The sequence below is a fragment of the Talpa occidentalis genome, unplaced genomic scaffold (genome assembly GCF_014898055.3).
Source record: "Talpa occidentalis isolate TD23 unplaced genomic scaffold, MPIMG_talOcc4v2.1 talOcc4.16, whole genome shotgun sequence".
NCBI lineage: Eukaryota > Metazoa > Chordata > Mammalia > Eulipotyphla > Talpidae > Talpa > Talpa occidentalis.
The window spans coordinates 63113333-63139387 of NW_023601653.1; the positions used below are offsets into that span (position 1 = coordinate 63113333).

Genomic DNA, 26055 nt, shown 5'->3' on the forward strand with positions numbered 1-26055 from the left:
TTGATTTTAAAAGGAGGATGTTGTGAAGAAAGCATAAAATAATGTAAAATAATTTCTTAGAATTATTTACATTATTTTAGACAAGTTTAAATTTAATATAAAATTATTTTAAATGTTAGTTATCTTATAATAACATAAAATATGGTTTTTAAAATTATTGAAACTTGTGAAAATAGATTGACTTCTTCAGGGGAAAATTAGTTTTTTTTTAATTCATGTGCACAGACACTAAGGGAACTATAACTAGTATGTTTACAAAGGTGTAGAATCAGGGTAGAATCACTTGTGTCCAAATATCTCCTTACAATGTAGTCTGGAAGGAATATTTCTCCTTTTTTTGGCATAAAAATATAAGAAGATACATGATCTTTCTGATCACTCTTAGAAAGTAAAATCTAGTAATCTCTACCACAAAACACAGTCTCAATTGCATTTATTAATATGCCCAAACTTATATAATGGCCATAGTTTTATTTTCATTCAAATCTCTACTAGAACTACTACTAGTAGTAGAATGTACTACCAGAGAGCTATTTTCACTCTAGTTATAAAACCAGAGACATCAGTTAAATTATCAAATCTTTAAAACTGGCATTAACAAAAAACTTTGTATTGTTTTAGAAAGATGAACTTTCTGACCACAGGAAAATGACAGCCTCATTTGGGAACATGTCCACAGAGACACTAGCCATGCATACAAATAAAAGTGGGACGCATTCTATGGACCACCCAATCTACCTGTAGAAATCAGGGAAGCTTTCACAGAGAACTTAGCATTCCAGCAGAAATAGTAAAAATCATAGTTAAATATCAGGAGGATCATTGCAAGATGAGGATGTTCTAGGAAGAGAAATGCATACAAGAACAGATATAAGAGAGAGACTACACCAGGCTTGTGACATTAAATGTAATTCACTATTAAGAGGAAAGATACTTGAAGCAGAAGAAGAAAAATGTGATCATATTGCTAGGGACCAAATGATAAAAACAGATGATAGAATTCATGCAAAAGAGGTGATATAAATACTTTGTGGAATGAGAGACAAAATAGCAAAAAATGTAAGAACATTTTATTGCTGTGTTAGAAAGATGACATTGTTAACTGTGTTGAGAAGAGAATGATCTACTGCAAGTCCCCAAGTAATACACAGGGAGGGACTGAGTTAAGGTAGTGATGATTGGAATGAAGAAACAGAAATGTTCAAAAAGGTATTTCAGATATAGAATAAAGATGACAGAATTAAAAGTAAATAGAGTATTCTGAGGTTAATTTCACTTTTGTTTTTGGCTTATGCAACTGGTGGCATTAGGATTCAGCAAAAAGTAATCCAAGGAATAATCCAAGGAATAAAAAAAATCCAAAAAAAATTTGGAGGAAGATATGATGAGATTAAGGTTTTGGGTGCCTGTGTAAGATGCAGATGGAAATGTCTAGTATCTCACATGTGACTGTAAAATTGATGCTCAGAAAACTTTACTGGAATCAATATTCTATTATAAAGTTCAGGATTAGGCCTGGGTGAAATATATATTTTGGAGTTACAAATATGTAGGTACTTATTATCACGGTAGTAAATGAAATAGAATCCAAAGTGTAGATAAGAAAGGAAAAAAGAGGAAGACAGCCACAGGCCTTGGAGATAATCAAGACTTAAGATGTAGGAGAAATCAAGGAGACTGAGAAGACATCAGAAAGTTCTCAATGACATCAACAGAAGAAAATGCCAAGAGGTCAAGGAAGAAGAGGAATGATCTATAGCCATTGTAAAGTCTTCAGGAGAAAGCAGAATGAGCTGAAATTAAAACAGAAGTGGATCAAATTAGAAAGGCTTTCACAGAAAGTAAAAGTACAATAGTAAAATTAAAATCCACAGTGGAGTTGGTAAGGAACATGGGGAATTCATCAGAAAATCAGATAGCACATATTATGGACTATAGATGAAAATATTTAAGGCAGTTTAGAATAGAAGAATGATTAAAATTCTGGTATTTAAAGCTAGACTGCTTGTATTCAAATCCTGATTCTCTCACTTCCTAATCACATAACTTGGGGGAAATTACTCAGTCTCTCTGATCTTATTCTTATTGTGATGCAATAATAGGACAGAAGATAGGCAACCAACATAAAGATAACTTGGCACAGAAGCAAAAAGCAAAGCTAGATTAGGAAAAATAATTTCCTTAGCAGGCACCAGCACATTGAAAGAACAAATTAACAAAAATGAAAGTCCAAATTAGTTATCTCTTCAAAATATTAAAACAACCAATGTAATTATTTTAGTCAATAAATTTATGCACTGAGGGGCCTCCCTGGTGGCGCAGCGGTTGAGCGCTGGCTTGCGAAGCTGCCCGCGGCCTCTGCGGTGCTGGTTCAATCCCCGGCTGCTCCCCGGCCACCGGAGGAGGGTCCCACATGGCGCGCAGACCTCTCCTGCCGCCCGCTGCTCCCCTCAGCAGTGTACTTCGGTCCTTCTGCCTGCTCTGCTCCCCGCTCTGGCTCTGGTGAATTCTCTCACCCTCCCGCGCTTCTGACTGTATCCAGTGCTTGTATAAATAAATAAATAAATAAATAAATCTTTAAAAAAAAAAAAAAAAAATTTATACACTGAATGAGCAGAAGTGGGTATAGTTGCTAACATGGAAATAAAACTCAGAATGGCTTAATGTAAGAAATTATAATCAAACATAAAATTAATGAATTACATGTTAACACTAAGAGATACATTTTCCAGATATCAAATCAATAAGGGGTAAGCATTTGATGAGTGCAAATTGAATCAAGCGCCTTAGAAAATGGTTTGATTGGGACATCCTGGGTGGCCTAGGGTTAAGTCTTAGTGCTATTACCATCACTGGCTGAGTTTCATCCCAGGCCAGGGAGCTAACCCACGTATGGCATAGCAGACCTTTCCTGTTTCTCCTGCCTGCTCACCACCACCACCACCACCCCTGCACCTCTGGCCTATACCCCAGTTCTTCTATGCAAAAAAAAAAAAAAGAAAATTGTTTGACATTATAAACTCATACTGAACATACTTATACTCTATGACCCAACAATCTTAGGTATACACAGCAACATAAGATGTTTGCACTGTATGTACAATAATTAGAAATCTTCTTTGAAGTAGTCAAAACTGTAAATACCCAATAGTCTACCAACAGGAGAACAGATTAGTAAATTATAGTGCAGTCATAGGTTTGGAATATCATATAGCAATGAAAATGAACACACTACTACCACACTCAAATAAAATGGTTAGTGAAAGCAACCAAACTCAGAAAAGCATATACTGTTTTATTGTTTAAAATCATAAAATTTACTCTTTCCATAATCATTAAAATCATTATGGAAAGACATTGTGTAGGGACATTGGAGAGTATTATCAGGGTACTTTGATTTATTATTCATATACTATTTATTGAGCTTATTGCTATTACATGGATGTGTTCTCCTTGTAAATATTCATAAATCTAAGCCCATACAATTGTGCATTTTCCCATAGCTATGTTACATTTTAAAGCTCAAATGCTTACTTTAAAGTTATTAATCTAGATGATATCATATGTTTGTGTACACACTATGGTTGTTTCAGCTATGTTGGTAAAGACATAGGAAATAGCCATTCTTATACCTTTGGAAGTTCATATTTATATAAGTTTTAGATGGTAAAGTATATGATCTGTCAAAATGCACCTTTTTTTTAGGCAATCTTAATTTACCCTGTTACTGCATAAGTCAATAAATAAAAAAATAAGAAATATAATTGTAGCACTTTCTGTAATAGTGTAATGGCAAAATACTGGTAAATAATAAAAATGCTGATCTAGCTGGTTAAATAGTTATGGGCCGTTAATACAATGGCATATAATGTAGCTATTGAAAAGAATTCAGTAGATTTATGTGTATGATATCCACATGAAAAGGTATACAAGCAATATTAAGTGAAAAAAATTAATATGATCCCATTTCTGTATAGAAGAAAATGTCTAAGTTCTCTGTCTCTCTCTTCCTCTCTGTCTCTCTGTATATATGAGACATACAACCTATAACATATATCTATTTTCTAAGCAGTATATATTATATATAATTGTATATAGACTATATATAATTGTTATGACAGATAATATATAGTCTGTAATGTATCTATCTTTTATATATCTATATATCATATATATTCTGTTATGTGTATAATTATATATTGAATATAGACATATGTGTATATATTGATAAGTACCTGTATATATGTATACATACATCTATTATGTGTTTTCTATTATGTATATGACTTATATATTATATACATAATGAAAGAAAGTTGTGTTCAGAAAATATATATAAAATGTTACCAGTGACTGTTTTCTGGAAGTAAAATTGTGGAGGACATAAGTAAGCCACTGTTTCCTTTTTATACTTTTGTGCTGTTTAAATGTTTTGTGATGAAGGGAAGTTTTTTAAAATAGAATGACACTGTATTAGGCGTGATTTTATGTCAAAAGATACTAATGATAATGAAACCCCCTTGTCAACAGGTGTAGTCTGACAGAATGGATGAGGATCTCCCCACAATTTGCCTCAAACCTTAACTTTCCTGCGTCTTCACTTGCTTCTGCCAGGCAGTGAGCCTGGCTTTTGACCATGACCTTGTTTATTTCCAGTCAACATGTAGCACTTTCCTTTCTGTCATCCAATAATTAACACCTTTCAACTCTTAACTCTATTTGGCCCTCTCAGAGTGACTGTGACATTTACTGGCTTTCACCTGGTAATTGACCTTCACTCTACTTCTCAGGGGCATACATTCCTTCCAGACTTAACTGTACTTTCACCCTATTCTTTAGAATTGATAATAGTCATGACCTTGGTTTCAGTGTCTTTTGTCCAACCTTGAGACCAATAATCAATTCTAAATATATTGAACTCTTAGCAAACCTGAGTGTTACACCACAACATATTGTGTAAGGTCATTTAGCCATCCTATTATTTAACCTAATCTTGACTATTATTTTTCCAATATAATGATAAATAAATTAAGGCATGGATTAAAATTATCTGGTTTGTAACTGCGACTTCACTTAGGAACTGTGGGGTCCAGAGAGAATTTAAAAGTCCCACTTTCTCCTGTATTGACGTTCCCCAAATCTTATTTTATTGTACCTCATATTTTCATTTGTGTTATAATCCTTATTTGTTTTTAAATTTCTTGAAACAACTAGCAATCGTCAGTCATTATTCTTACAACACAAAATATACAAATAAGTGAACATATCCATGCACTTGCTTTCTACTTTTGAGTTCTCGCTAATTTCTATTATATGAGCTTGAAAAAAACATCGAAAATGTAACATCAATTTGCTGATGTTATTACAGTCAGGTCAATATTCTTGGAAAACATCCACAATCAAATCTCATCCCATAGTGACATAACAGTGAGAAGTGTAGTGATCTACTTTTTAAAAAAGATTTATTTATTTATTTAATTACAAGAGCTGGGGTACAGGCCAGAGGCATGGGAGGGTGAGAGGATTCACCAGAGACAGAGTGGGGAGCAGAACAGGCAGATCTACTGAAATACACTGCTGAGGGGAGCAGAGGGCAGACAGGAGAGGTCTGCTGCGCCATATGGATCAGCTCCCTGGCCAGGATCAAACCTGTACTGCAAAAGCTGTGGACAGCTTCACAGAACTGCGCTCAACCCACTGTGCCACCAGGGTGATCTATTGATAGATGTCAGGGGCAATGTGTCCCAGACAAAAATAAAAAACAAAGACATCCGAATTTTGAAGGGGAAGGTTTACATTGAATCACCAACTCACCCAAATTTCTGATTTTCAAAAAAAATTTGTACTTAAAAATTTTCCCACTGAAAAGCTCACCTGTTTACATTCCTTTTCTGATCAGAAATTTCATCGTGATCACGCCTTTCCAGATTGGTCAGCAATGATCATGAGAAGTGGGGGAGGGAAAGAGGGAAGAGAAATAGAGCACATTTAATAAATTTCCTCCAGAGAAATTCCAAGATAAATCCAAAATATCTACACAATTTTTCTGTTTCCTTAGTGTCTTCTCAACTTTCTTTTGCTGCCTGTATAATTAAAGAACAACTGTCCTCACCAAGGAATTTTAATCATTTTGATCCAAGGAATGAATCCCTTTATTTGCTGCTCCTTTTTCTTTTCTTTTTTTTTTTTTAAAGATTTATTTATTTATTTATACAAGAACCAGGGTACAGGCCAGAGGCACGGGAGGGTGAAAGAATTCACCAGAGACAGAGCAGGGAGCAGAACAGGCAGACGGACCGAAGACACTGCTGAGGGGACCAGAGGGCAAGGCAGGAGAGGTCTGCTGCACCATGTGGGTTGCTCCGCGGCCGGCAGGGATCGAACCGGCACTGCAGAGGCTCTGGACAGCTTCACAGCGCTGCGCTCAACTGCCTGCGCCACCAGGGGAGGCCACCGAGGCTCCTTTTTCTAAGGTAGTTTGGCCAATGATGTTCAAGGAACCTGAACAGAAGCTTCATCAAGGCAGAAGTTCCCTTGCCCTAGAAGAAGCAGGGGAATGAGCCACGACTATGTGCAAAAAAGGTACAAATGTTTACAAAGTGCCCACAATACAGTGCGTCCTCTCCACAAGTTAGAAGACTGAAGAGTATATTTACACCTTGAGGGAGAAAAATAATTTCTTACAGAGGACCCAAGTGCATTTGTGACAAAGCAAAAACTGATAAATTTGATTACATAAAAATTAAGAACACCAGGATTCATCAGAAGACACCATAAAAACAGCGAAAAGACAAAACTCAAAGGGGAACAACTTTGTAGTGAGATATTAAATCCCTAACAGCCACCCATCTTGGAATACCTGGCATCTAGGAATAGCAGCTGCTGCTATTCTGGTCAAAATGAATCTGGTCATTGCCAGTGTGGACTTGGTTTCCCTATGAGCCTCTTTCCTGTTTTTTTAATAGAAACATTAGGAATAACAGAAACACAGTCACCCCTAGCATTCTTTTTTTTTTTTAAAGATTTATTTATTTATTTATACAAGCACTGGGTACAGTCAGAAGCGCGGGAGGGTGAGAGAATTCACCAGAGCCAGAGCGGGGAGCAGAACAGGCAGAGTGACGAAGTACACTGCTGAGGGGAGCAGCGGATGACAGGAGAGTTCTGCGCGCCATGTGGGACCCTCCTCTGGTGGCCGGGGAGCAGCCGGGGATCCAATCGGCCCTACAGAGGCTGCGGACAGCTTCGCAACCCAGTGCTCAACCGCTGCGCCACCGGGGTGGCCCACCCCTAGCATTCTTAAAGATGAAATTTCACGCCCTTGCTTTGGGAGCAAGGGTTTATTTTATTCATTTTTTAAAGAAGAGACAGGATTTTCTTTATTTTATTTTCATTTGGGAAAGTATTCTGTATACATCTCGGTGATTCTCATTTCACTAACTCAGTTGTCCGTTTTTCTTATTCATTTAACAAGACTTATTGAGGGTTTGTCTTGTCTAGACATTGTGCTAGGCACACAGAGGATATAGTGATCAATCAAAGGCGGTTTCTGCCTTCAAGGAGCAAGGAAGGAAGGAAGTGAGGGATGGAGGGAGGAAGATTCTCTCTTTAGAGTCAAGCTGATTTTCAGATATGGATAGTATCCAACTCCCTTGAGTGACTATCTTCTATATAAAATTGCAATATCATTTTTAGTGGTCTGTATTTTATGACTAATATAAAATAGTGGGTTTTTTTTTAAAGATTTTTTTTTAATTTATGCATACAAGAACTGGGGTAGAGATGCAGGGGATGAGAGGATTCACCAGAGACAGAGTGGGGAATGGAACAGGCAGACTGACTGAAATACACTGCTGAGGGGAGCAGGGGGTGAGTCAGGCGAGGTCTGCTGCGCAATGTGGGTAGCTCCCTGGCCGGGGATCGAACTTGTGCTGCAGAGGCTTCGGAGCAGAGGCTGTGGATTGCTTCATAGTGCTGTGTCTTAACCCCTTGCACCACCAGGGAGGCCTCTAAAATAAAATAGTTTTAATCTGTCTTTTCTTGTCTAATACTTTAGAGGATCACACTAGGAGATTAAAAATGGAAGAATGTTTGAATATAATATAGAGAATAAACAACTCATCCACTGAGTGTATTTTTCAAATGTAATCCATTCAGAGTCTGTTCCCTCCAAACACTAATGCTCATCAGGTCTTATGCTCAGGGATACACTATTCACCTGCCTTAATCATCCCAGGACCAGGTACAAAACAATGAGAGACATTCCTTAACCCCAGAACCCACTAAAATTAGTCAAACTAGCCAATCCTAAACCTGCTTACCCTGCAACCCCTTCCTTGCTGTTTAAGCTACAATAAAGGTTCCTGCATACAGTGGCCTCCCTCTGCTTCTGACCCACCTGGGTGCTTTCTCACTTGTCTACCCTGGGTATGTGTGCCCTCCTCTGGGGACCTCTGAGCTGTCTTTCAGTGGCAGGCATCCTCTGTTAGCCCTGCAATACCTAAGTAATAGTAAAACAGGTATATGTAAGGACATTCACCAAAATTGTTTGTGGTAGAAAAAATATAGATAGCAATGTAAATAGTCCACAGTATAGGAAAGTTTGAATTAATTATAGTATGTTCATTGAATGCAATCTTAAGCAGCAGTTTTTAAAAGTGAGGGATCTAGGTGGGGGGCAGGGAAAGGAGGGCTTGGGGTCAAAATGAGGGGGTTGTAATTGTATGGGGGAATATAAAAAATAAAATTTAAATAAAATGTGAAAGAAAAAAAAGTGAAGGACCTCCCTGGTGGCACAAGGGGTTAAGTCTCAGCACTATGAAGCAAACCACAGCCACTGCAGCTGGAGTTCGATCCCCAGCCGGGGGCTGACCAACATGGCACAGCAGACCTCTCCTATGTTGCCCGCTGCTCCCCTCAGGAGTGTATTTCAGTCAATCCGCCTGTTCTGCTTCCTACTCTGTCTCTGGTGAATCCTCTCACCCTCCCTGCATCTCTGGCCTACACCCCAGCTCTTGTATGCATACATAAATAAATCTTTTAAAAATAATAAAAAATAAAAGTGAGGCAATTCTAAATAAATTCACATGCGGTTACCCAAGGCATTCTGTTAATGGAAGCTGAAACACGAGAGACATTGTGTGCTTAAATAAATACACAACACAGTGCTATAAAAAAACACAAGTGCATGAAAACACACCCTAAAAGGCTTGTTTGATAGATTACAGTAGTTGTATCTGGGTAAATGAGGAGGGATTGGTACTTTATTGGTGGTTTTAAGTATTTTTACATGGAAAATGACTAAGTATTATGGAATATTCAAAAATATTAAAGGTAATTTATTTATTTAAAGATGTTAATTGATAACTTATTTGAAGTTTTCACTTAGCATGATCATCAACCTACCCCCCAAAATTCAAGGAGTCTAAGGTTTACCATGTTTAGGGTCAATGAGAGACTAAGCGCAAAATTAACCTCTTCTCATCTCCTCAGCTGTGAGCTCAATTTCACTTCAGTGTTATGGAATTCAAGCATCTCTTTCCTAATTGACTCACTAAAGCAAAATCAGATTTGCAGCTTTGCAGAAAAATATATTGAAGGCAAGTCTCAAGTAACATAACACAACACTGAGCTATATACTGTTGGACCACTAGTGGGTTTTTTTTTTTCCTGCTTTCTTAGATGGAAAATCAACTAGGAGTATCCTGTGAATAAAACAAAGTTTTCCTTGAAAAGTTTTTTGTATGCAAAAAAGTGAAACAAGTATTCCTTGCAAAGCCATAAAAGAAATATACTACCAGGTATTTACATGCAATTCCTCTCTTTAGAATTCATTCTTTCCCATTCTTGGAAAAAATATAAAACAATCTAGAATATTTACCTGGATAATCAGCTATAGCTTATATAGGAGGTCTCTTTGTTCTCTGAATTCCTCCAAGTTACGAGCCAAGTAATTCATACATTTTTATGCCAAGTAACAGAGCATGTCTGTGCAAAAGGTAGGTGTTGATGAAACATTTTTTAAATTAATCAGTTTCAAATTAAACAAATGGGAAAAATTGATGCTATGGAAATTGACATCAGATGGGAGGCTGCTCCTGGATCCCCAGTACATTTAACTTAGGTGAATCAGTAAATGTCAGTGCCTTGGGTTTCTCCCATATATTTTCCAAAGCAAATATTAGAATATAAGATGAAAGATTAAAATAACATCAACTGCATCACAAAACAGAACAGATACAAAGAACCTGTAGAGCATGTGAACTTTCAAAATTAGTTACAGCTATTTCGGTGATTAAGTTGATACATGTGCCTTCTGAAAATATCCCCCAAATCCTTGAGTTTTCACATTCTACAGATACTTTGGTGAACCCCTACTGTCCCAAGGATCCCTCTCTGGAGAGCAGAAACCATATGTTGTGTGATCCAGTGACCCCCTGATACTCTTAGAACTCAAAAGCAATTGAAACCACAAATTGTACACAATGTTCAAATATAAATGATGCTCAACTTTTAATGACAGGTGAATTTTAAGAACAAGACTTAAAAAGGTCATATTTTGGCGGAGATAATCCATTTTAAAAAGTTCAGTGATACCGCCTTCTGAATCCATTTCTCCATCCAATACTTGGGAAGGAAAACAGAGATGGATTCAAACAAGAGTGAAAAACTGACCTCTAACTCTCAGGTGAGGGTGGCCTTAGAAGAGGAAAGGGTTGGGCCTCCCTGGTGGTGCAAGGGGTTAAGCACCACATTATGAAGCAATCCGCAGCCTCTGTAGCATGAGTTCGATCCCCGGCTGGCCAAGGAGCAACCCACTTGGCGCAGCAGACCTCTCCTGTCTCGCCCGCTGCTCCCCTCAGTAGTGTACTTCGGTCAATCTGCCTGTTCTGTTCTCCACTCTGTCTCTGGTGAATCCTCTCACCCCCTGCATCCCTGGCCTGTACCCCAGCTCTTGTATGCATAAATAAATAAATCTTTAAAAAAAAAAAAAAGGAAAGGGTCAACAAAGTGCGCGGTCCACTTTAAAATTCACTTTGCTTTTTCTCTATAACTTTTATTTTCCTTTTGTAAGGAAATGAACAGAATTAGACAATTTAAAGTTTGGGAGCAACTTCCAGTCCCTTTTATGAATGAGTTATGTCTATTACAAGATTTTCTTTCATCAGTTAATTTTGGTAAAATTCTGATGACATGTTGTATTCTGAGTAAATGATTGGAGTTGTCCCTGCTTTGGAAAAGACGGTAGCTCTTTGTACCACAAGCACAGTGCCACATCTCTGCCACCTCCCGGACACAGAGCACAGAAGTTAGGAAGGACATAAACATAGTTTTATGAAACTGACATTTCACTAAGCAGTAATGAATATTGTTTCATCAACTATTTCACGCATGTGTAATTTTTCTTCACCACTGTTCCAGACCTCATTTCTGAATCTAAGGAAAGAGAATACTAGCATTTTATAAAGAGTTTAATTTTTTTGGGCCTCCCCTGGTGGTGCAGCGGTTGAGCACTGGGCTGTGAAGCTGCCCGCAGCCTCTGCAGCGCCAGTTCGATCCCTGGCCACCGGCGAGAGTCCCACACAGTGCGCAGACCTCTCCTGCTGTGCCCGCTGCTCCCCTCAGCAGTGTATTTCATCAGTCTGCCTGTTCTGTTCCCCACTCTGTCTCTGGTGAATTCTCTCACCCTCTGGCGCTTCTGACTGTCCCCAGTGCTTGTATAAATAAATAAATAAATCTTAAAAAAAGGTTTACTTTTGTACTAATTTTAGATATCTGAAGAGTTGTGAAGATAATGCAGTGTGTCCATATACCCTCACCTAACTTTCCTTTGTATTTTCAAAGCCACGGTACAGCTATTAAAACTGAGAAATTGACATTGGCACCATACCCTTAACTAAACCACAGGCTTTATTCTGCTTCCTCTTTTGCTCATGTTCAATTTCTGTCCAGGATCCCATGCAAGATCTCACACTGCATCCAGGGCTCCTTTCTCAGTCTCCTCAGTCTTCTCTCGTCTTTCCTAATCTGGATACCTCGGGAGAACACCGGTCAGGTATTTTAGAGCATGCCCCTCAATTTGTGCTTGTCGAATGTTTTTACACGATCACACTGGAGTTGGGGATTTTTCATTAAGGGGTCTCCCTTAGTCTCACAGCCTCTCCCATCAGGGTGCAGGATGGCACTGGGTGAGCCTGCCTTGATAACTCAGGTGAGGTGGTGCCTGCCAGGTGTCCCTCTGTAAAGTTGCTGATTTTTGCTCTCCGTGCTTGAAAGGAATACTGGGGCAAAGATAAGACACTTGTCAGGTCTTTGCAAATTAGCACGTGTTGATCTTTGTAGTGAAAAAATACGATATACTCTCAGGTCCCTGACTAAAGGCAGCAAGGGGTGAATGTTGTGGGTGCTGCACCCTGAGCCCCTTTACTGACAGTGCCCCCACCACCCACTTATTGTGAGTGTTGGCTGCCAGCTCTGCCAGCTGCCCCTTTTCCAGATAATTACCCTCAGCACTACTCTAACTAGAGGACACAAAAGCCCTGGCTCTGGCCTCACAGGAGACCACCAGGCAGACTAACTGGTGCTCCAGAGCTTTCTCTGTGGGGTCAAACTTGGCAAATCTCCATGTGAGGCCATATCCTTACTTAGCTTTAGCATCTACCCTCCCCTGCATCCCTCACCCACTCCACCCCCACACCAGGAGCATTCCTCAATAAGTACTTTGAAAACATTCCCATTTCAGGCTTGGAATCTGAAGAATCTGAGCTAAGACAATACATCTCTGTGAGGTCTAAACCTCTTCAGAGCCCCTCCCCTCCTCCACGTGTGGGATGGAAGATCCTTCTCTTTTATCCACCAGCAGCATCTAAAGGGGCAGAAAATGGACCTCCCTGGTGGTGCAAGAGGCTATGTCTTAACTCTATCAAGCTATCAGCAGCCACTGCAACGTGAGTTCAATTCTTGGCAGGGAGCTACCCACATGGCACAGCCGACTTCTCCTGTCTCGCCCACTGCTCCTCTCAATAGTGTATTTCCGTCAATCCAATTGTTCTGCTCCCTTCAGCAGTGTATTTCAGTAGATCTGCCTGTTCTGTTCCCCAGTCTGTCTCTGGTGAATCCTCTCACCCCCGCACCTCTGGCCTGTACCCCCACTCTTGTATGCATAAATAAATAAATCTTTTTTAAAAAATTTTAAAAAAGAAAAGATGAACAATAGTGTCAGAGAGAAATTCATTGTGAGATGCATTAAAAGCTGAATTTCATGGGAAAATAGCATTGCAAACCAGACTGCTGTTGGCTACAAAGTGGATTCTGCAAGTGAAGGATATTTGCTGGAAAATTTTAATTGAGATCTGATACATAGGCAGGTTGATGACTAGAGAGGACTAGCTTTTCTTTTTAGATAAGGGAAGGTTTGACCAAGGGTGAAGAGTGGTAGTCAAGGGAAAGATAAAACTAGGTACGAGTAAGGAAAAATGAAACATAGACACAACTGAACATAATGCTTAAAGCCTGGCTTCTCCTGATGACTTCCTTGGAGGGAAGAGCCTACACTAATTATTTTAAAGGTTTATTTTATTTATTAGTGCATACAAGAGCTGGGGTACAGGCCAGAGGTGCAGGAGGTGAGAGGATTCACCAGAGACAGAGTGGGGAACAGAACAGGCAGACTGAGGAAATACACTGCTGAGGAGAGCAGCAGGCGAGACAGGAAAGGTCTGCTGCGCCATGTGGGTTGCTCCCTGGCCAGGGATCGAACTGTGGCGCAAGGGGTTAAGTCTCAGCACTATGAAGCTACTGGTAGCCACTGCAGCCTACACTAATTTGAGCGGGTTTTCATCTTTTGGTGATGACAGAAGGCAGTTCCTTAGGTCGTCCATGATGCGAGGTCGCCACACTGTGGTCATTGCTAGTATAACGTCTATACCTTCTGCCTTATACCTTATGTATTTCCAGATATGAATTGCAACAATTTCAGGTCCTTTTAATCTGTTCTTAATATGGCTTCCTATTTTTAAGATATCTAACACTGAAAGAAAATCTAAGACAGAAAATGTGGCACTAAAAAATGAATAAGAGGCCAAGAATCTATCAGGAAGACTGATGATGTACAATGTGTAATTATGGTTTGTTAGTCCAAAGAAAGTTAACAGCAAGTGAGATAAGATTCCCAAGCAAAAATTTTGCAAGTGAGAAGTTGGAAGTTGTGGAGAGGGTGTAGAGTCATTTGGCTGGGGAATGACAATTTTTACAGCAACTTGGATAGAAATTAAAATGAACTGGACTCAATGGGAAGAAGCAGTAAGTTTAAAAACAAACAAACAAACAAAAAGTTGACTTATTCTAACATGAAAGATCAAATCCACTGATTTTGTTTAACTCAAGATTTAGATCCTTTATTTATTTTCTCTTTGACCTTGAACATTAAAACTGGAAAAGCTAAACTAAATGTTTCCTAAAGAAATGCTTACCGGGCCTCCCCGGTGGCGCAGCGGTTGAGCGCTGGGTTGCGAAGCTGCCCGCAGGCTCGGCAGCACCGGTTCGATCCCCGGCTGCTCCCAGGCCACTGGAGGAGGGTCCCACATGGCGCGCAGACCTCTCTTGCCGCCCGCTGCTCCCCTCAGCAGTGTACTTCGGTCCTTCTGCCTGCTCTGCTCCCCGCTCTGGCTCTGGTGAATTCTCTCACCCTCCTGCACTTCTGACTGTACCCAGTGCTTGTATAAATAAATAAATAAAAATTTAAAAAAAAAAAAAAAAGAATAAGTCAACAGCAATATTAAAAAAAAAAAAATAAGAAATGCTTACCTCATGTACTAGGGTTCTGAACAGAGTTCTTAAGGAAAGAAACTGTTATTTTATCAATTTGATATTAAAGATGTTTAGAGACTACTTTATAGTTGTTTGGGAAATGATTGATGAAAGAATACACCTAAAAAGAGAAAATATCCAGTTCTAAGGAATGGAACACAGGAATTAAGTATTTGTGCCTTGAAGTGAGATGTGTTTCAAATTCACTTTTGAGTTGTGTAATTTAGGCAAACTATGATCCTCACTAAGCCTCATTCTGTTTATCTATAAAAAGAGAAATAGTAGTAACTAAGTAACTCTTAATATTTTTAGGAGCCTTCAGTGAGACTTTCCAGCATATCCTAAATATCCAGTTAAAGTTGGTGGTGAGGAAGATGATAATGACATGGATATCCCTTTGGTTGCACAGATTGTTCCTTTGTAGCATTTTATGGCTGAAAAAGTGAGAGGATACCTCCCAGCTACTGACAGCATAAGGTAGTGGAGTATGTGTGTGGTGAGGATTTGAGTTGATAAGAAAGTCAAGGAGAAAGTTAAAACGAGACAGAAACCAAGGCAACCGAGGGCTAGAAGTGGGACTGGCAGAGAGGACTCAGAGGTTTCACCAAAAGGATGCAACATTGCAGTCAACTTTTAAAATATCTCTTTTATACAGAAGAAGGGTATACATGAGAAACAAATAGGACCTCCTGTTTCTGATGTACATGCATAAATGTACATGTAATGTAATCAAAGCCAGCTATCTGCCATGAGATGGTAGTGCTTTTATTTTCCCCTTTAAAGCCTAGAATTTTTTTAAAATTAATTTATTTATTTAGACAAGCACTGGGGAGGCCCAAAGCCTAGAATTTTTTTTTTTTTAATAGAGGCATGTTTATTTATTTATTTATTTATTTATTTTGTTTTGTTTTGTTTTTTTGTTTTATACATGCACTGGGTACAGTCAGAAGCGCGGGAGGGTGAGAGAATTCACCAGAGCCAGAGCGGGGAGCAGAGCAGGCAGAAGGACCGAAGTACACTGCTGAGGGAAGCAGCGGGCGGCAGGAGGGGTCTGCGCGCCATGTGGGACCCTCCTCTGGTGGCCGGGGAGCACCCGGGGATCGAACCAGCGCCGCAGAGGCCGCGGGCAGCTTCGCAACCCAGCGCTCAACCGCTGCGCCACCGGGGAGGCCCAAAGCCTAGAATTTTTTAATCAACTTTATAAATCTAATTTTTGTCATGAAATGGTGAAGCTAAAGTTAATATCAGAGAATATTTCCCTTCAAATATCTAACTTTAAGATTAAGATCATGAAGTAAGCCCCTGAGTATGATAATGAATTTTCCTGGTTCATCTTAGTTAGGATGAGAGGGGAATCAGAAGTAAAACTTGGATCTCCACATTCCAGATTGTTTTCTTTCTATGTTCCATATACATTAATGGCAACTGAAAAATGAGTGGTACTTTGGGGGCCTGTTGCCCTACCAGAGTGTTTCCTTGTATTCACAGACTTAGTAATTTTGTTCTAGCTTTTGCTTAAAAATGTGAGTCTCCATCACAGCCCTTTGGGAATTAATGGATATACAGAAAGTAGCAAGGAATGTTACCTATTTGTGGACACTGAATGTGTCCTTACCTATGTGAGTCCCGCAAATGTCTGAACACACTAGAACAGAGATAGAAGAACAGAATTATCATCCTTATTATTTTCCCATCATGTTTGATGATGGGTAGACTCATTCTCAATGATGTACAATGCTCAATCATGGTGCAAGTTCGCCAACTCTGGATCTAGAAAGGGCTCCTCATTCAGATTTCTGCAGAACTTTGGAAGTACCAGATAGCACTAACTCTATAAATGGTCAGATGTGGGCCTCCCTGGTGGTTCAAGGGGTTAAGTCTCAGCACTATCATGCTATCTGCAGCCATTGTAGCATGAGTACCATCCCCAGCCAGGGAGCTGATCCGCACAGCCCAGCAGACCTCTCCTGTCTGGCCCGCTGCTCTCCTCGGCAGTGTATTTCAGTAGATCTGTCTGTTTTGCTTCCCACTCTGTCTCCAGTGAATCCTCTAACTGTTCACCCGCACCTCTGGCCTACACCCCAGTTCTTGTATGCCTAAATAAATAAAAATAAATCTTAAAAAAAATAAAACAAATGGTCAGACATTATGCGCATATATGTGTGATTCTGAGTGTTTGTGTATATTTGCACTTTTGATGAGTTCTATTTTTTTCTGATATGACCTCTAAATGGATCTTATATACTATGATATAATGTGGTAAAAGATATAGGATGTGAGTTCAAAATAATAACAAAACTAATAATACCACTAGTGATTACTATTTATTGAGTGCCAATTATGTGACTGGAGCAGTTCTAAGCTCTTCAAATCTAATCTTCATTACAATATTTTTGTAATGAAGTACTATGACTGAGGGGTTACCCAGGGACCCCAAGCTGTTAAAGAGAAAAACCCATTTTGCAAGTTCTAAGAGTTCAACCATCTGTACACACAAAATCAAAGAAAGTAGACTCTTAGCATGAAAGATATTTAATTGGTGGAGAGAGAGATGCGAGCAAGGGATTTAAAAATAAGATTTCCAACCAAACTCAGAAAATTACCCATCCTTTCAAGGGCAAACAAGCCTGCCCAAATAGGCTCAGCCCAAAGCCCAAATGCAGTTGAGATCCAAAAGTTTGCTGCAGAATTCCAGCAGGTAACCACCAAAAAAAGGGTTAGGTGGGTCCCAGAAAGCTGGGACAGGAGAGACCTGAAATATAAAATGTACCATTTAATCCACCACAAGACTGCCATTATCTCTGCCAAGGAACAGGAGCACCATCCCCATGTCTCCACCCATGTGACCCAAATGTCCCCTCTATACATATCTCCTCTTCTCCTTTGTTCCACCTCCCTTTATGTATCCACCTTGCTCCTTCCCACCTTGCTGCCCCCATTGAGGAAGTGTGGTTCCTGGCATGCTGGGACTTGTAGTCCAAGGCAGTTGCATGTAAATGAGAGCAGGGAAAATGGCACCCACTCTCTGTGTTGCAATGCTCCCTCCCCTTTCACGAAGATGCACTCTGTAACAGTGCTCTCATTCATAACATTTTGCAGACAAGAAACTAATAAATGGGGGAATTAAGTAATTTTCAAAGGTGATACAACTCAATCATTGAGATGAAATTTAAACCCACTATGTCAGTCTACAGATTTCTTGTTGTTAAGATATGGTGCCTTGGACATTGAGTCTTTCTCTGCTGCATAATAATAGTGTGAATCTTTGTTAATCCTTGGACATATTTTTCTCCACTTGAAATTACAATTATTTTGTCAGACTTGTGAGAGGATTTGGTGATATGATTTTTGAATTTTTTTGGAAAATGCAAGATGATGTCAATTTATATAGGTTGACAGAATAATTATTCAATTGAGTGTTTCTCAGTTCTATGTATTGGTCAGAAATTGCTGAATAAATACAAGTGTTTACTAGCAGTTGAACCAATAATAGCTAGAACTAAGAAAACTAAGTAAGTGGATATTACTAATTACTAATTAGGTATTTAGTGGGTGTTAAGTGGGTTAATAATCAAATAGGCAAATGCAGAAAACTTCATCTTATCACAAATTTTGAAAATAAATGATAAAATGAGTAAAATCTTAACCCTATTGAAAAGAGAAAGAATGTCCATAGAAAGCAAGTCAGAAATGTTTATGTATGTCTGAAAGATAGAAATCTGACAGGATGAAATTGAAGAAGGAACTTTGGTGAAAAACTAGTCACCAGATAAGATGGAGGATATGGGCAAAATTAGTTCTTAAGACTCTTCTAAGTCACAATTAATGAAAATAAAGAGGAAAATGGAGCCAGGACAATTATTAGGATGACAGCTTAGAGATGGAATGTAAAGCAGTCGAACAGGTTGGTCCTGCTTCCACAACTCCTATGCAAACACAAACACACACACACACACACACACACACATGAGTGTGCACATGCGCACATGAACACTCACACATGCACTCACAAGTTTCAAACTCATACACTCACATACACACACATGCACACACACAAACATTCACACACTCTCACATACACACTCACACACTGACACACAGTCACAGACATTCATTCAGCAGTGCACATTTCAACATCTGCCTTCAGTCTGGAGAAGTTAGTATGAATAACTGGGTCACAGAGGCAATACAGTATTCCAGGTGGTCAATGACACCCAAGAGGATCGTGAAAATCCTTACAGGAATGACTGTAAGATTCTGTACTAGTGGATTCCAAACCCTCTTTACTCCAGCATTGGAGGACTCAGCAGTAAATATTAAACTTCTCACAATCAGGGAAAGAGGATTTCTCTTTCTGTCCAAGCCACACTAATAAAACACAAGGGGGAAGGATTTCATTAGAGAGAGCACCAAATATTAACAGAATAGCAATAAGAAAAAAATTAGGGCCTCCCTGGTGGTGCAAGGGGTTAAGATACAACGTATCTGTCCGCAGCCCCTGCAGCACGAGTTCAATCCCTGGACAGGGAGCAACCCACATGGTGCAGCAGACCTCTCCTGACTCGCCCGCTGCTCCCCTCAGCAGTGTGTTTTGGTCAATTCTCCTGTTTTGTTCCCCACTCTGTCTCTGGTGAATCTTCTCACCCCCCACACCTCTGGCCTGTACCCCAGTTCTTGTATGCATAAATAAATAAATCTAAAAGAAAAAGGAGAGAGGGGCCTCCCTGGTGGCGCAGCGGTTGGGCGCTGGGTTGCGAAGCTGCCCGTGGCCTCTGTGGCGCCGGTTCGATCCCCGGCTGCTCCCCGGCCACCAGAGGAGGGTCCCACATGGCGCGCAGACCTCTCCTGCCTCCCGCTGCTCCCCTCAGCAGTGTACTTCGGTCCTTCTGCCTGCTCTGCTCCCCGCTCTGGCTCTGGTGAATTCTCTCACCCTCCCACGCTTCTGACTGTACACAGTGCTTGTATAAACAAAACAAACAAACAAATAAATAAATAAATAAAACATGCCTCTAAAAAAAAAAATCAGTAAAGTCTAGGCAAACTTTGAAAAAAAAAAAAGAAAAAGGAGAGATAAACACGAAGCAAGCACTCAAGTTCACTAATGAAAACCTGGAGACTAATAGAAACCATGCCCTCTTCCCCACACATATGCTTCTGGAAGTCAAAAAGGCAAGTCTCTCATTGTCAGAGTGCACTGTAACAAACAAACAATTAAAAAAAAAAAAAAAACCTCCTCTCCTGGGAAAAGAGAACAAATTGATTATAGGTTTCAACCTTAGAAATGAGGGGCGGAGGTAGGGAAAATAATCTCTGCTGAGAATCCTAACCACAAACCCGCCTTCAAACGTGTTTGCAACATCTAATCCTCAAACCCTCGGCCTGAGTATTCGGCTTATAGAGCTACTGTCAGTTGCCTCTCTTAAAAAACAAAGTCCAGGGCCTGCCCTGCTGGCACAGGCAGTTGAGCGGCCTCGCTGTGAAGCTGTCCTCAGCCTCTGCAGCACCAGTTCGATCCCAGCCGGCTGGCAAGGGTCCCACATGGTGTGGCAGACCTCTCTTGTCTCACCCGCTGCTCCCCTCAGCACTGTATTTCATTGGTCTGCCTGTTCGTTCCCTGCTCTGTCTTTGGTGAATCCTCTCACCCTCCTGCGCATCTGGCCTGTACCCCTGTTCTTGTATAAATAAATAAATAAATCTTAAAAAAAAAAAGTCCAACTCCGTAAATTTAAAGATCTAATTAGCTTTATTAAAGAATTCATGAACACATCCCATCTAGCAAGTACAAAGGCACTGTAAGAAGTAGAACAAAATTAAAGTTTTCATAGTCAAAAAGGTGTGTCAAGGTCTTTAGCAAAAAAAAGATTATTTCAAGCCAAGTTACCTCCCCTCACAGGAAGGCAGGAGGGGGGTTCTCATCAAGCACAATATACCAGAGTGCTGATTAGGAAACTTCAGATGACTTTGCTTAAACTTTACTGTAAGAGGCTGAAAGTACACTTAGGGGAAGTATTGAGACTTGGTGGGATTTGACTTGAAGGATTTCATTTTGGCCCTGACATTTCTTTCTTTCCACTTCTAAAATGCAAAACAGAAAATCCAGAGGAGAATTCCCCAAAATATCCATAGGTAAATTGCTTGGAACTAGAAATTATGAGAAAAACACACACACACACACACACACACACACACTCAAATGAGGAAACAGGCTGTAAACATCAAAGTCAATGAAAAAAGGACAATAATTTGTAACTACTTAAATAAATCATGGTGTTTTCTGTTTCCTTGGAAAGATGCTATAGGGTAAGTGGATTGCTCAGGCTTTGGCACGGCTGGCCTCTGTGGCTATCACCTGCAGCCTTGAATGCAGGAGGCGCTTGGGAGGGTGGGCTTGGGGCATACATGCCTGATGGTGGACACTGGAGTATGGTGTGGGCATGTGTAAGTGTGTGCACCTGAGCCGGGAGGCTGATACTATAAGAGCGGGGCCCCTCAGTGACAAAAATGGCTACTGCTGAGTGGCTGTGAGAGGCTGAGTGAGGAGTGATGGCTCCGAAAGGAAGAGACCATGAGACAATGCCAGAGAGAGCCTGAAGAGAAAGGGTAAAGATTCACCAGGGGCTGGGAGGCCTTTGAGCCTCCAGGCCTCCCAGGCCTCTGTCTTCCCACCCTCCACCTGGTTGCCAGCACTGCAGATACAAACATGATAGCAAAGGGAAATGAAAGTAGGGATGTCCCCAATGGGTCAAGAAATAAGTATTAATCATGTGTGTGTCAGCAATTCAAGTGGTCAAGACAATTAAGACATAGCCTCTGCTTTCAGAGGGATCACAGTCTAGTTATGAAATAACATGCATGTCGCAACAACTTACATGAGTGCTGTGAACCCCCAAATAGGTATATGAAACACTATGGCCTCAAAGTCTCAGAAGAAGTAGGTGGAACTTGGATTGATTCTGGAAGAAAGGATTTGCATACCATCAGATAAATGGAAGGACATTTCAGGAAGCAGAAATACACAAAGGTGGGCATTCACAGAGGAGCGTCAGAAAATAGGGACAGACTTTTTATCCTCCAATACTTCCACCAAACAATAATGACAAGGAAATTGCTTAAAAAGAAGAAAATAGGGCCTCCCTGGTGGCGCAGCGGGTTAAGCACAGCACTGTGAAGCTGTCCACACGCGGCCTCTGCAGTGCCGTTTCGATTCCTGGCGGGCCAGGGAGATTCCCACATGGCACAGCAGACCTCTCCTGTCTTGCCCGCTGCTCCCCTCAGCAGTGTATTTCAGTCAGTCTGCCTGTTCTGTTCCCCACTCTGTCTCTGGTGAATCCTCTTTACTCTCCACATCTCTGGCCTGTACCCCAGGCCAGACTATAAATTTATTTATATTTATTTATATAAATAAATAAAACTTTTAAAACAAAAAAGAAGCATAACTTTAGATATTTAAAAAAAAAAGAAGAAAATAGACACTAAACTAGAAAAGAGCAGGACTGTTATAGGGTATGATGAGGGGTGCCCCAGAACGCCCAAACCTGCCCCTTCTAAATAGGTTCTGCCATCTGCATATCAAGACAAAAAACATGCTTTAGTGGGGGCCTCCCTGGTAGCACAAGAGATTAAGTCACAGCGTTATAAAATTTTTGGCAGCCACTACAGCATGAGTTGGATCCCTGGCCAGGGAGCTAACCCACATGGCTCAGCAGGCCTCTCTTGTCTCACTCACTGCTCCCCTCAGCAGTGCATTTCAGTAGATTTGCCTGTTCTGTTCCCCACTATGTCTCTGGTGAATACTCTCCCCCCCCCCACACCCCAGCTCTTGTATGCATGAATACAAAAATCTTAAAAAAAAAAAACTTTAGTGCACGAGACCTTTAATGGACAGCGACTTTCATATAATTCTTGTGCAATACAGAAAGGGGGAAGAATAAGGTTTCCAAATCAAACACCCAAAATTTACCCATCAAATCCCCAGCCAAGCAGGATTGACCCAAAGCAGGCCACTGAGACCCAAAAGCCTGCCATAATCTAAGGCACCTCGTGGCGGGGACCTGTAGGAACAGGACAGAAGAGCCCAGACGAGTCTGGGACAGAAAGAACAAAATCAAAATCAAGGTAAAAGCTGCCCTTGTTAACCTCCCCACGTCTCTCTCACCCACATCTGTTTCAACCAGTCCAGGCAAGCACAGTTTCTTCACATGTCTCTCAGCTCCATGTGCCTCCTCCAGGTCTGCCTCTTGCTCTCCATCCTGCTTCCTTCCTTCCTCAGCCTCCTCTGCAGCTTCCTCTCCTCCCTGCCCAGCAACACCCTTCCTTGGCTTGGGCCAAGAACACGGAACCTCCCATTTTCCCTCAGACCACCCTCTTACAGGACCACGTGTTACATTCTTTCCATATAACGACTGAGGCAAACTGATCAGCCAACCATTGCATAAAAAATAAATAATGAAAAACAATAACCATCAGCTAATTATAAATACACGCATCAGTTATCCAATTGTGTAAGTGGGAGTATGTTGAATTGAAAGTTAAGAGACCTAAAATTCTCTTTCTAGATTTACTACTGGCCAGGCTTGCAGTTCACGGTATTTGGGATTCAGTTTTTATGTTTGAAAACTGGGGAAGAGGGAGGATTAGGGAGGACGCAGATTAATGAATGAGCTCATTCATGCAGGAAGCTGAGTGTGCTCATCCCGCCAATGCTCGATAGAGGGCGCTCGCGATGGCAATTGAGAATCTCTACTGAGGCTGCCTGACTCCTGTACCCCTCAAATTTCTCAGCCTTTCATTACCCAAGAAATCCACAGGGTGGCAATAAGACTGAAAGTAAATTCAGAGTGGAATTCTACGAAAACAGGCTTCTTCCTGCCTTGGTGAGGTCACCGCGGACCAGAGAAACTGGAAGAACAAAGGCCTTATACAGGCAGGGAAGGTAACGCCTCCTTGGCCAGAGCCAGCTAGGATCTGGACTCTGCCGTCCTCGCCTACATCCTCATCCTCGTTTTACAGAGGAAACTGGAAAGAGAGGAAGTAAATTATCTAAGATCACAGAGATTGTAAGTGATCCAGCCAGAATTCAGACTTCAGTGCCTTGATGAAAACTCGGAAGAAAACACATTTGATTAACGCAGTGACCTTCCCTCCTGACCACTCTCCCCGTTGATATGCTGCTGCTCTTGTCTTTGTAACTGAAGAAAAGCCTACAAGATTTGATTCATTTTGGGGGGCCTCCCCTGGTGGCGCATTCGGTTGAGTGCAGCGCTGTGAGGCTGTCCACAGCCTCTGACAGGAAGGGTTTGAGTCCAGGCCGGCCAGGGAGCTACCCACATGGCGCAGCAGACCTCTCCTGTCTCACCCGCTGCTCCCCTCTGCAGTGTATTCCAGTCAGTCTGCCTGTTCTCTTCCCCACTCTGTCGCTGGTGGATCCTCTCACCCTCCTGCGCATCTGGCCTGTCCCCTGGTTTTTGTATGCATGAATAAATAAATTTTTTTTTAATCTGATTCATTTTTTTAGCACATCATTTCACCAGACACAAGTAGTGGTTTGATCACTACAGCAATTTCCGTTTCAAAGCCACACTTTTCTTTCCCTGCCACTTAAACGGGAACAAGACCATTTCCTCATGGACTATAATCTTAATCAAGGCATTTTGGATTAGAAATAACAGAATTTTATTCAAACGGGACCAAACAGGGAGGAAAGAGGCACCCCCTCCCCTCCATGGAATAGAAGTACATTTCAAAGAATGCAAAGACAAGACATTCCTTTAGGTGATATGGAAAATTAGAATCAAGAACCAGGAAACCATTAGGAATCATGGCAGTTGCTCATAGTTAGTCTCTCTCTCCACATTCTCTGTCCATGATTTTCTGGGCTTGTCTGGACTGTGAGCTCTTTCTAATATATTACTTGCTCTATTTCCCCAGCACCCATAACTCTGGAATTCACACATCCTCACTCCTGGGGTAAGCAGAGACTGGCTTACATATTTGAATTTACATTCCTAACCTCTGAGAGAAAGACTCCAACATGGTCTGACCTTGGCTACAGAGTAACTCAGCACAAATAAAGGTGATGGTTATCAAAGAAGGGCATTCTAAGCATGGCACACACCCCAAAAACATATGTTGCAGCTGACCAAATATCTTTCTGGAAAAGTAGAATGTCAGGATGAAATTCTAAAACAACTTCTAAACCACATCTCTATCTATGCCACTAGTGATAACTCAAAAACCATAACTTGATTTTCAGAATAAGTCAGGCTGAGATAAAAAAATTTGAATGTATACTTATAGTTGCTACCCCTCGACCTATATATGTTATTACAATGAATTGAAAAATATAAATGTGCCTTGATGGCAGATCAAGTAGAAGTACACTTAAAATCACAAAAGATTATTTTTAGCATATACAGAAAGACTTTTGACTAAAATCGGAGTCACTGGAACAGATTGTCATTTTCTTTTCTTTTCTTTTTTTTTAAAGATTTATTTATTTATTTATACAAGCACTGGGTACAGTCAGAAGGGCGGGAGGGTGAGAGAATTCACCAGAGCCAGAGCGGGGAACAGAACAGGCAGAAGGACCGAAGTACACTGCTGAGGGGAGCAGCGGACAGCAGGCATGCCATGTGGGACCCTCCTCCGGTGGCCGGGGAGCAGCCGGGATTCGAACCAGTGCTGCAGAGGCTGCGGGCAGCTTTGCAACCCAGTGCCCAACCGCTGCGCCACCGGGGAGGCCCACAGATTGTCATTTTCAACAAACACTTATTTCCTGGAAAATGGTCCTTGAATAATAAAGCAGATCTCATGAGGATGTTCAATGTCCTGGTTAGAATCAGGTCAGTGAATTTTTTTTTTAAATGTGATAGTCTTAATTACCAACATTATTATTCCATTTGGCAAAAGAGAAAAGTTATCAATACATTACAAATGTGAGCTACTATCAAAAACTAAATTGCCTCTGCTTATACACTACATCAGAGATTTTGAAACTATGGTGCAATTGTATATTTAGGTGGAGTTTCTGATTCAGATTAATTAATTGTTCTCATCATTTGCATTTCTAACAAGTTCCCAGGTGACACTGATGCTGCTGATCTGGATACTATCGTACAGTAGGGGAGTTTTCATGTAAATAACTCAAATATCTTCTCACAAGTGACAGCCTTCTGTCTACAGGTCAGAGAGGAGGAAAGAGACTTCGAGGAAAGAGATGCCAGTGTTCCTGATGGTGAACCAGGGCAC

At 40.8% G+C, this 26055-nt stretch overlaps 1 protein-coding gene across 1 annotated transcript in view; it reads right to left on the bottom strand.

Moving 5' to 3' along the window:
* Positions 1–22974, bottom strand: part of LOC119246983 (uncharacterized) — a 29293-nt gene extending 6319 nt beyond the window's left edge. The window contains exon 1 of the mRNA XM_037513207.2: positions 22968–22974. Coding sequence (XP_037369104.2) covers positions 22968–22969 — 2 coding nt within the window. The 5' untranslated portion in view covers positions 22970–22974. The remainder of the gene's footprint in view (positions 1–22967) is intronic.
* Positions 22975–26055: the final 3081 nt, after the last annotated feature.